Raw genomic sequence first — 12,877 nt, forward strand, 5'->3', positions numbered from 1 at the left:
AATCTGATCAACAAAAGAACCAGAAACAACTGTCTTCATTTATTACTGCACATGTGCAGTATTCTTATATCCCCCCATTTGTCCAATCCTTGTTTTCAGTATCCTTGGAAACAAATAGGAAATAGAGAAAAGAGTTTTCCACTCGCTGTTTTAATTCCCAATCAAAAATGGTGAACTATGAACGTGAACTGTTCATTTGTAAACTGTGTGAACTTTGTGGGGGTGTGTTGGGGTTTACGGGGGTTTGTGGGGGTTTGTGGGGGTGTGTTGGGGGGGGGGGGGTTGCGGCGGGACTCACTGTTGTCGCTGTTCTCGTCCTTGCAGCCGCTCAGGGTTCCGTCCGGCTGCATCTGCAGGAAGAATCCCTGCTCACTGAAGAGACGAGTCACGATGCCCTTCAGCTGCGGCTCTGCAACACAATACACAATCATTTATTATTATTATTATTATTATTATTATTATTATTAATACACACTCATGGAGGTTAATACACACACACACACACACGGAGGTTAGTACACACATGTACACACACACACACACACACACACACACACACACACACACACACACACACACGGAGGTTAGTACACACATGTACACACACACACACACACACACACACACACACACGGAGGTTAGTACACACATGTACACACACACACACTCTCACAAACACACACACACACACACACACACGGAGGTTAGTACACATATGTACACACACACACACACACACACACACACACACACACTCACACACACACACACACACACACACGGAGGTTAGTACACACATGTACACACACACACACACACACTCACACACACACACGGAGGTTAGTACACACATGTACACACACACACACTCTCACACACACACACACACACACACACACACACACACACACACACACACACACAGAGGTTAGTACACACATGTACACACACACACACACACACACACACACACACACACACACACACACACACACACACACGGAGGTTAGTACACACATGTACACACACACATGAACACACTGTAGTTGGAGTTCAGGTAAAGTCTTGTAGTCACTTTGCACACTTTACTCACCTACCCCCCCCCCCCCCCCCCCCAAACACACACACACACACACACACACACACACACACACACACACACACACACACACACACACACACACACTCACACTCACACTCACACTCACACACACACACACACACACACACACACACACACACACACACACACACACACACACACACACACACTCACACTCACACAGTTTCAGGGACAGATAATCCAGTATTCTAGTCCTGATTCAGTTTTATAATAAAACATCATTGAGTTTGCAGACGACACCTCGGTATTAAACTGCATCATCAATCATCAAATCACCAACATGGAGCATCCGTTTGGTTTGATTGTTAATGGATCAGTTCTGGGGACAGATAATCACCAGATAATCACCAGATAATCACCAGATAATCACCAGATAATCACCAGATAATCACCAGATATTCACCAGATAATCACCAGATAATCACCAGATAATCACCAGATAATCACCAGATAATCACCAGATAATCACCAGATAATCACCAGATAATCACCAGATAATCACCAGATAATCACCAGATAATCACCAGATAATCACCAGATAATCACCAGATAATCACCAGATAATCTCAGTAGTCTAGTCCTGATTCAGTCTCAGGGACCTGTTCTGGTTGCTGTTTGTGTTTCTGCCTGTTTAGTTTCTGTTTGTTGGTTTTGTCTCATTGTGTGTTTTCCTGTTTCTCTCATTTCAGACTTGCAGCAGACTTGGCGATTTTGATAACTTTTCATCGTTAACGTCTTTTGTGTCTCCTGAGCAAGTTTTATGTGGAACGGACGATCCTGCTAGGAGTTCGTTAAAGTACGACAATTGAAAATGGCATAAATTGCGCCAAAATGACACGATTAATTAAAAATGGCCGACTTCCTGTTGGGTTTGGGCCATGGCGCCAAGAGACTTTTCTTTAAGTTGTGACATGATACAGGTGTGTACCGTTTTTTGTGCATGTACGTCAAACCGTATTGTGGGGCTTGAGGAACAAAGTTTTCTAGGGGGCGCTGTTGAGCCGTTAGGCCACGCCCATTAATGCAAACCATTAAATATCACATTTTTCACCAGGACTGGCTTGGTGATACATTTGGTGACTTTTGGGGCACGTTTCGTCGGTAGAAGGAAAAAGAAAAATAAATAAAATTCCTTCAGATGCAATAGGCCCTAATAAATAAATAAATAAATAGACGTAGATGGAGGTCGAGAAATCATGTCCTATTCACGGCATTAATAGCTGAGGGGACAAAACTACATTGATACCTTTTTAATTTTGCCCAAAGGCATTTTAAACCTCCGTCCAGAAGGGAGTCTCTGTAGCTGCCGGTAAAGATGCTTTCAAAACCAAAATTCAGGACCAAATTAATGGAACGTTGTGTTTCTGTAAAATGAATCAGTTTATGGAACAATCTGGATACAGAAGCCAAAGAATGCAAATCAAACATTACATTTAAAAGAATAATAAACGCCAGTTTGATGAAGAAATATCATGATAATTGTTGAGTTAGGTGGGTTTTGTTTTTTCTCTGTCTCTTTTTTTAGCACCATTGTCATATTTCTTTTCTTTGAATCAAAAAAGAATACGACTATCTGTGTTTAACGACAGATATTTTGTTTTTTATAACTTTGTTGTAGTTTTGGTTTTGTTTTTGTTGTTTTTTTAAATTACGTTTATTGGAAAGTCTTTTTTGTTAAATTGCGTAATATGTAATTTTTTTTATTATTATATAAAAATTATTATATTATATTTTTATTTATATTTTTTATATTTTATTTATATAAAAATTATTATATAAAAATTATTATCATTAATCATTAATTGAAATGTGATTTCTTAGGAAAAAGGGACAGATAAAATAAGTGACTCTTCTTTCTGTTCCCTTTCATTCAAGGAAAGAGATTTGTTGTAAATATATTGAACTGTTTTGTTTTATTTTAATGAATGAAATAAAGAATAAATTAAAAAAATGAAAAATTCTAAGTTGAGTTGTGGCTCCAATTAGCTCACTGTTCCACCTGACAATCTGATTAAGCCAGTTTATATTTTTTAGTTGCCAAACCAGGACACTGAGTTAAAAGAGATTATAGATTCAATAAAACATCTATAGAACGTGGTGAGCAGCTTTTTATCAACGTGAAAACATGACAGTTTCCTTCAGCAGTGGAGACAGCGTTTGCCTTTTTATAGACGGATCACAGTTTTCCACAAAAGACAGTTTTCCGTCTATAACGGTCCCAGGATATTTATACTTGTCCACACATTCCACGGCCGAAACCTTTTATGCTGATTTGCATATTTTTTTTGACATGCATATTTTTAGTTTTGGAGATATTTAGTTGAAGGAAATAACTGCCCGTCTCATCGTCCCTCAGCAGGCTGACGGGGACAGAGTTGTCTGCATATTTAAAGATGCATTTTTCTTCCATGCTACTCTGGAAAATATAGGGCTTGGTCGTCTTGACGTCATCACCTGGCGGAGCCGCCATGTTGGAAGCTAACTTAGCTGCTCTTCCGACCACTGCGCGCTGTGTACGAAGACATTCAAGGCCTGTTTAAAATAGGTATTAGATGCTATAATAGGTTCCCTTTAAGGTATCCCGGTAAATTACAGTTCCTTTCCGACATTTTAACTTTTTTTTTTGCGTTCCGTGCTACCACACTGCTTGTCATTACCCGATGTGAGTCGCTACCCGATTTGAGTCACACATGCGCAGTTGCGTCCAACATCGTCGGCCATCTTAGAAAGCAACATACGGCAACACCATTTGGAGAGGCTTCATAGACAAGATCTAAACACACACTTGTTTTGATATACACTACTCACAATAAGTTAGGGATATTATTATTTACATGATTGCTTTTCCTACTTGGTCTGAATTTTAATGAAATAAGTAAAAGTTCCCTTTGATATTACTAATGATGAATGAGAAGAAACACCATTTTCATTAGTTTAATATTGCCCCAAAAATGTAGACAATAAAATAGTTTCTCACAATATCCCTAACTTATTGTGAGTAGTGTGCTTGTGTGTGTTTGTGTGTGTGTGTGTGTGTGTATATATATATATATATATATATATATATATATATATATATATATATATATATATATATATATATATATATGGGAATGGTATAAACTAACACATTTTTTACATTACAATCATTTTACATTCATAGAGCTGGATTTGGATTTCCTATAAAAGTTTTGGTAATGAAAAAAAGGCCAGGATTTATCTGCTGTTTGATGTGCACTCTAATATTTTTATACAGACAAGGGTATCACCCTTTCTAGCTCTGTAATGACAGTTTGTCCCAGTGGTGTTGCCGTATGTTGCTTTCCAAGATGGCCGATGATGTTGGACGCGACTGCGCATGTGTGACTCAAATCGGGTAGGGACTCACATCGGGTAATGACACTGCTGTTTGTTTACACTCACAGCGCTGCCAAAATGGCCGCCGCGTCCCAGAATGCAACTTGGCGACCAAACCCCATTAGTATAGAGAATAAACAAAAAAGAGTGAAGAACACAACCTTGAGGGGATCCAGTGGAGGTAAAGACCTGGTTTCCGGCAGACCGACCCCTGACCCCACCTGACCCCACCTGGCCCCACCCCCTGGTGGTCTGACCCCGCCCCCTGGGCTCTGCCCCCCCCGACCCACCTGGTTTCCGGTGGACCGCCCCCTGACCCCACCAGGCCCCGCCCCCTGGTGGTCTGACCCCGCCCCCTGATTTCTGGCCCCGCCCCCTGGTTTCTGGCCCCGCCCCCTGGGCTCTGCCCCCCCCCGACCCACCTGGTTTCCGGCGGACCGGCCTCTTCTTGCCGCTGCAGAAGCGGATCTTGCTGAAAACGCTGAAGACGCGGCGGTCGCAGAGCGAGCGGTCCTTGGACGGGCTGGACCGCCGCTTGTTGGTGGCCGCCTTGTCGCTGTTGGACTCGCGGGCCTGGCGCTTCTGCCGGATCAGGGAGCTGGCGATGGCCGCCGCCATCCTGCCCCGGGTCCTGGTCCTGGTCCTGGTCCTGGTCCGGGTCCTGGTCCGGGTCCTGGTCCTGTCCCGGGTCTGGGTCCGGGTCCTGCCCCGGGTCCAGGCCCGGGTCCGGGTCCTGGTCCTGCCCCGGGTCTGGGTCTGGAGTTCTGGTCTCGGGTCAGTCCAGGGACATGGCGGGGGGGCGGGGCCCCCCTCAGACCTCCACCAGGACCATCCCCGGACCGGACCGGAGCCCCGGGAACTTTACGGAGGAACCGGGAACTTTACGGAGGAACCGGAACTACCGGGAACTTTACGGAGGAATGGGAACACCAGCAGGCATCTCAGGAGCCCCAGAGTCCCAGAATCCTTCTGGAGGACGACCAAAGTCCTGGCGGAGTCGCGGTGGAGCAGCTCCGGAGCTCCGGCGCTCCGGAGCTCCGTCTGGTCCCCCGGGAACTTCTGGGAGCTCCAACCGGGACGAGGGACGTTTCTGTCCGGGTGGATTCCTATCAGGGTCTCAGACCCGCCGGTCCGGGCTCAGATCTTCAACTTCCCGAGGAATCGGAGCTCAGAGATCCAGCAGAGACGAGAAGCTCGGAGACTCTGGTCCTCTGGTCCTCCTCTCCTCCTCCTCCTCCTCTTCCTCTCCTCTTCTCCTCTTCTCCTCTCCTCCTCTTCCTCTCCTCTTCTCCTCTCCTCCTCTTCTCCTCTCCTCCTCTCCTCTTCCTCGCAGCCTGAGAGCTGCTGAATGGGAGGGAGCGGAGAGAGAGAGAGAGAGAGACAGAGCAGCCGTCAGCGGAGAGAGTGATGGAGGGATGGAGGAGGAGGTGGAGGTGTGGAAGAACAAGCTCCTAAAAATATATTCCGCCTGATGTTTCACGGTTTCTCCCACCACCGCCGGACCGGTCCGCCTCCGTTAAGTCCAAGGTTTTCCCGGTTTCCCGGTTTTCCCGTGTCGTTTCCCCCGGTCCGATCAAAGATGCATCTCCTCCGAGCGGCTGTAAGCGGCAGCGAGAGGACGCCGGGGTTTTAATCCCGTTAGAGGCGGAACCTCCTCCGGAGGAGGAGCCGGAGCCGGAGGAGCCGGAGGTTTGGAAGTTTGGAGGTTTGGAGGTTAATCCGTAAGACGGAGAGGAAAGTTTGAGGTCCCAGCAGCAGACAGGACGGCTGACACAATGCCAACAGGGAAAGACATGAGCAGAAGAAGCAGCTCACCTCATCAGAGAGGCCCCGCCCCCTCAAACTACAGACCAGCCAATGGCTGTTGAGCATCAGTTCTTCAGGGACCAGAACTCAGACATCGTTAAGCGTTAGCGTTAGGTGGTACGGTTGTACTTTGGGTGGTTGATAGTAGATCTTATCCTGGATGTTGTCATCTGTAACCATGACGACAGTATATGCCGCTAACATCCTGGCATTTCTTAGCAGAGCATTTCCCCCTTTTCTCGGTCTCAGTGTCCGGATGTGAGAGCAGAAACATCAAGACCCGGAAGACCCGGACCCGTTCAGCTTTTTATTTACTGTACTTATGCTGAACCGGTGTAGTTACACTGTTAACGCACGCACGCACGCACGCACACTTTCACGCACGCTTACACGCACGCTTGCACGCACGCACGCACGCACGCTTGCACGCACGCACGCTTGCACGCACGCACGCACGCTTGCACGCACGCACGCACGCTTGCACGCACGCACGCTTGCACGCACGCACGCTTGCACGCACGCACGCTTGCACGCACGCACGCTTGCACGCACGCACGCTTGCACGCACGCACGCTTGGACGCACGCACGCACGCTTGGACGCTCGCACGCTTGCACGCACGCACGCTTGCACGCACGCACGCTTGCACGCACGCACGCTTGCACGCACGCACGCTTGGACGCACGCACGCACGCTTGGACGCTCGCACGCTTGCACGCACGCACGCACACTTGCACGCACGCACGCTTGCACGCACGCACGCACGCACGCACGCACGCTTGCACGCACGCACGCACGCACGCACGCACGCTTGCACGCACGCACGCTCGCACGCTTGCACGCTTGCACGCACGCACGCTTGGACGCACGCACGCTTGCACGCACGCACGCACACTTGCACGCACGCACGCTTGCACGCACGCACACACGCTTGCACGCACGCTCGCACGCACGCTTGCACGCACACACGCTTGCATGCACGCACGCATGCTTGCACGCACACTTGCACGCACGCTTGCACGCACGCTTGCACGCACAAAGCATCTTCTCCTCCGCTGTTTGTATTTGTATTATCATTGATATGAGCCAGTTAACGGGATTGATGCCTCGTTTCAAGCACGACGTGGAGCCAGACTTTGGGTCTGGAGACAGATGTTAGAGACAGATGTTAAAGACAGATGTTCTGGAGACAGATGTTAGAAGCTGCTCAGCCCTCTGAGGGGACAAACGTCTCCAGAACCTCGGTCTCCAGCCGGCCGATCCGACACCGTCGTCTCCCTGGAGTCGTCGGGCCAGAACCTCGACCTGGAGCCGAGACGTCCGAGCTGAGACGCAGGACTAGTAGAACTCGTCCTCCTGGTTTCAGACTCTGGTCCTGATGTGGGTTTCTGGTCCAGATCTGGGTTTTCTGGTCCAGCCCCGTCAGAATCTGAATGTAGGCTAGACTCCCGGCAGCAGAACCAGGTCAGTGTCTTTAATTACTGGCGGGTATTTGTGTCCTGGTCTCTGCAGACCGGGACGGAGGACGAGCAGCAGCTCCGTCTCCCCGTCTCTGGGTCCGGATTCAGAACCCGTCACATGACCGGGACCAGGTTCTGGTCTCGGTATTTATGGTGTTTACCAAATTCTTCCAGAATAAATCTTTTGGGGGTCAGACGTCGTCCTGGAGCTGAAATTAAATTCCTTTATCTTAAAAGTATCACAAACATCTGATGGAGACTTTTATTTTGAAATTGCACACTTTTATTCTAGTGTGACATGCTTTTATTTTGTAAGGTTTCATTATTTAAAGGGGACCTATTCTGAAAACCAGGTTTTCTCTGTCTTTAACATATCAGGGATTCTTGAGATAAGGGACAAAACAGGTTTTAAAAATCTTTTTTTTAAATGCACACTATATTCATTGGAACTGTATATTTCTGTAGAGAAGGGTCTTAACTATTTAACCATGTAAAGGAACAGGTTCTAAATAAAAACACTTTAAAAAAACATGCTTTAATTTAGAACTTGATTTGTGTCAACTCCGTCAGACACACTCAAAAGTTTACAATTTAAATTTTTCTTTACTATGTTCACAAATGATATTAAATTAGCAGTCGACGTCTGACGGAGTTGACATTGACGGAGTGGACGTCTGACGGAGTGGACGTCTGACGGAGTCGACGTGTGACGGAGTTGACATTGACGGAGTTGACATTGACGGAGTCGACGTGTGACGGAGTCGACGTCTGACGGAGTCGACGTCTGACGGAGTCGACGTGTGACGGAGTCGACAAAAGGGCATGTATTTTCCCGCCAAAACATATATATTGTTCACTGCAGCTAGCTGGTTTTTCCTCAGTTGCTAGCTGTCTCAATAAACTTACTAAAAATACCTTAATTCAATCCATACTGTTTAAAAACATTATCATAACAGAGAGACGGTGTTGATGTTCCAGCTGTGACCAGAGGAATATCAACATTGTTGGTCTAAAATATCAAATGTAAAAGCTACCAGAGTATGAGTGTTAGCGTAGCATTAAAGCTAACAGAGTATGATTGGTAGCGTAGCATTAAAGCTACCAGAGTATGAGTGTTAGCGTAGCATTCAGAACAGGCAGGGAGAGGAAAGGCTCCTCAGGGAAATAGCTGATCATTTTATTTTCTGATTTAGTGAGGATTGTAAAATAATCTGACGGAGTTGACAGAAACTGAGGACAGAACTTTGATAGGCAGAATTTTAGGGAAAATATTGTTTGAAGTTCACTTTATGTATTGTTTTATTTATTTAAGACCACTCTTTGTTATTTAATATATATATTTGCACACTCATAGAGTTTTTTAAAGGTTTTTTGGGTGGGTCAATACTGAGGACAGGTATAATAACATGGACCTCTTAACTACAGACCAGACATTTAAACAAATTCACACAGAAAAAGTGTAAAATGCGTTATAAAAAGAACATAGGTATACACAGTTCCTTTAGATTGAACTTTGTAAGTATGTAAACCATGATGAATTTCTTGGATTTTCAATATGAATTAGACTTTTCTATGTAGGACATGTTTTGTCCCAACTCTTAAGAATCAGTGATATATATATATATATATATATATATATATATATATATATATATATATATATATATATATATATATATATATATATATATATATATATATATATATATATATATATATATATATATATATATGTATATATATATATATGTATATATATATATATATATATATATATATATTATATATATATATGTATATATATATATATATATATATATATATATATATATATATATATATATAGTCTTTTATTGTATGAAGCCATATTTAATGCGTAAAAGTATTTTCTTAGGTTGCTATTCGTTTATTGTGAAGTATTGTTTTATAAATCTGCTTTTAATTTAGGTTATATGAGAAGGCTTTTATTTTGTATGCTAAATTAATTTCTGAATAATCTTATTTTTGGAATCTTGCTCTATTGAAATGAGTCTGTAACTGGTTCTACTGGTTCTGCTGGTGCTAATGGAGCAGCGCCGCCCTCTGGTGGCCGCCGGGAGAACTGCAGCCCTGATTCTGCTGATGGCTTCATTTCAATATTTTATAATGGGAATAAAAGTTTGTCTTTCTTTTAAATAAAAACAGAACAAATCTCAAACCCTGTTCGGTCTCTGAGGCCACGCCGGCTGATGTGGGCCAGAACCTGAACCCGGTTCTGGGCCAGAACCTGAACCCGGTTCTGGGCCAGAACCTGAACCCGGTTCTGGGCCAGAACCTGAACCCGGTTCTGGGCCAGAACCTGAACCCGGTTCTGGGCCGAGTTCTGATACGACCCAAAACAGCAACAGAGTCACCAGAACCTCCTCAAAGTCAAACCACGACTGCAGAATCCCGTTCTGCAGGAAAACTCTGGGACAGTCGGCTGTAAACTCTGGAATTAAATCCATCTCAGAGTTTAACACGTTCAGAGCTGGTAAAGGAGTCAAACATTGTACTCAAGTAAAATTACTGTTACTTCAGAATAATATTACTCAAGTAGAAGTAAAAAGTAGTCATCCAAATAATTACTTGAGTAAATTAAAAAAGTAGTGAAAAACTACTGAAGTACTGAGTAACTGTTGAGTAACGTCTGATTTATTTTTTATCACAACCATTCAAACAGACAAAAGTACAAAATAATCATTTTCAGGCAAATTAAATTAATAAAATAATAAAATAAATTACAATTAATAAAATTATCTTAAATTGAAATAAGCTTAAAGTAAATTCAAGTACTTTAATAAATAATAAAATAAATAAAACAGAATAAAAAAATAAATTAAGCACAAGTAGCACAAAATTTCCAGCCTTTGTACTTTTCTTTTTTAACCAGCAGAACTAGAACAAACATGAACTCATAGAAACTCTGTGTGTGTTTGAGTCTGTGTAAATGTGACAAAACATGCAAAAACAAACATTTTTCCCAAAGAATCACCCAGTGATGTCGTGAGATTGACACGTACGCGGATAAAAGGGATAAAAGAAAAGTAACAGCTCAACGTAGCCTAATGTAGCGGAGTAAGAGGAACAGTTTCTCCTTCACAAATCTACTCAAGTAAAAGTAAAAAGTATAGTGATTCAAAACTACTCCTAAAAGTACAACATTTCCCAAAACTTACTCAAGTAAATGTAACAGAGTAAATGTAACTCGTTACTACCTAAGTCTGATCATGTTCATCACCAAAACTAAAACCTGCTTAAAGAAAAACCTAAACTGCTCATCAGTAAATAGTGTATATTTGTGTGGGAGAGGGAAGGTTTTATATCATTATACAATATTGTATTATTGTATTATTGAACTGTATGGTCTTTTGAATTGATGGATAAGAATTTGATATTGTACTGCAATAATGTTGTGGAAGAGAATTAGCACTAGCTATAAACTCTACATGCATCAAATCAGCTGCAAGATTGTATCAATGACTGTGTTTCCATCAATAACCCTTTTAAAACCCGAATATGATCAATAACCCGGTTACACGGCCATGTAAACACCAATAACCCCTTTGAATAACCCGAATTTGCTCATATTCAGGTTTTTAAAAACCCCAATATGAGCCCTGGGTTACTCCTTTTAAACCTGAATATTTGGTCATGTAAACGCCAAACGGAATATCCCCATCAAACGGAACAGGAAGTTGTTTTCTGCACATGCTCTGTTCACAAGGAATCCTGGTCTTTTGAGTCCAGGAAGTTCTTCTAAACACGGAGAAACCAAGACCAGGAGGAGACTAATCACTTCATAAATGTAATGAAGGATATGAACATTTCTGCATTTGTAGACGGTAGAAAGTACCGGGATAGAAGATTTACAAGAAGGTGAGAGAAAAGTTGAAGCAGCATTTGTTTTGAATTTGGATCCAGGAAGAAGAAGCAGAAATGAAGGGAATTGCATCATCACGTTCTCCGTGCGTCGTTGGTTTGATCCAGATATCCCAAATGATTAATTACCATGTAAACGGAATATTCCCAATGTTTCAGTAACCGGATTATTAGCAATAACCCGAACTTTGACTGATGGAAACGTAGTCAGTAACAGGAATCCTGGATTGAGACTCCACAGACATAAAAACCCTTCCCGCCTCACGCAGGACAAACACGTCGGGGACCCGGTAACCGAACCCTCAACCCGACTCCAGCGAGACGCTGCCGGAGGACGAGGTGCTGACAGGCCGAGGAAACACAGCTGCCCGTCCCCCTGGGGCCCGTCCCCGCCCCCCTGGGGCCCGTCCCCCCGTCCCCGCCCCCCTGGGGCCCGTCTTCTCAAAATTTCGACTTTCTTCTCGCCATTTTGACTTTTTTCTCAAAATTTCGTCTTTTTTCTCAAAATTTCAACTTTTTTCTCAAAATTTCGACTCTTTTCTCAAAATTTCGACTCTTCTCAAGATTTGGACTTTTTTCTCAAAATTTCAACTTTTTTCTCAAAATTTCGACTCTTTTCTCAAGATTTTGTTTTTTTTTTCTCAAAATTTCAATTTTTTCTCAAAATTTCGACTCTTTTCTCAAGATTTCAACTTTTTTCTCAAAATTTTGACTTTTTTCCCAAACTTTCGACTCTTTTCTCAAGATTTCGACTTTTTTCTCAAGATTTCTACTCTTTTCTCGACATTTTGACTTTCTTCTCAAAATTTCAACTTTTTTCTCAAAATTTCCACTTTTTTCTCAAAATTTCGACTCTTCTCAAGATTTCGACTTTTTTTCAAAATTTCAACTTTTTTCTCAAAATTTCAACTTTTTTCTCAAAATTTCGACTCTTTTCTTAAGATGTCGACTTTTTTCTTAAGATTTCGACTTTTTTCTCAAAATTTCAACTTTTTTCTCAAAATTTCAACTTTTTTCTCAAAATTTCGACTCTTTTCTCAAGATTTCGACTTTTTTCTCAAAATTTCGACTTTTTTCTCAAAATTTCGACTCTTTTCTCAAGATTTTGTTTTTTTTTTCTCAAAATTTCGACTTCTTTCTCAAAATTTCGACTCTTTTCTCAAGATTTCAACTTTTTTCTCAAAATGTCAACTTTTTTCTCGGCTTTTTTGTCGAAATTTCGACTTTCTTCT

General features: G+C 43.0%; 1 protein-coding gene across 3 annotated transcripts in view; it reads right to left on the reverse strand.

Moving 5' to 3' along the window:
* Window positions 1-12,877, reverse strand: part of LOC133442158 (fibroblast growth factor 12-like) — a 67,790-nt gene that overhangs the window by 28,174 nt on the left and 26,739 nt on the right. For 2 of the 3 annotated variants that reach the window (XM_061720116.1, XM_061720114.1), the window contains exon 2: window positions 299-409. In XM_061720116.1, the coding sequence (XP_061576100.1) occupies window positions 299-409 (111 nt within the window). Of the gene's footprint in view, window positions 1-298; window positions 410-4,902; window positions 5,381-12,877 lie in introns of those variants that run through there. The other variant, XM_061720113.1, reaches the window with a different exon arrangement.

Source organism: Cololabis saira, chromosome 4, assembly GCF_033807715.1.
Source record: "Cololabis saira isolate AMF1-May2022 chromosome 4, fColSai1.1, whole genome shotgun sequence".
NCBI classification, from domain to species: Eukaryota; Metazoa; Chordata; class Actinopteri; order Beloniformes; family Belonidae; genus Cololabis; species Cololabis saira.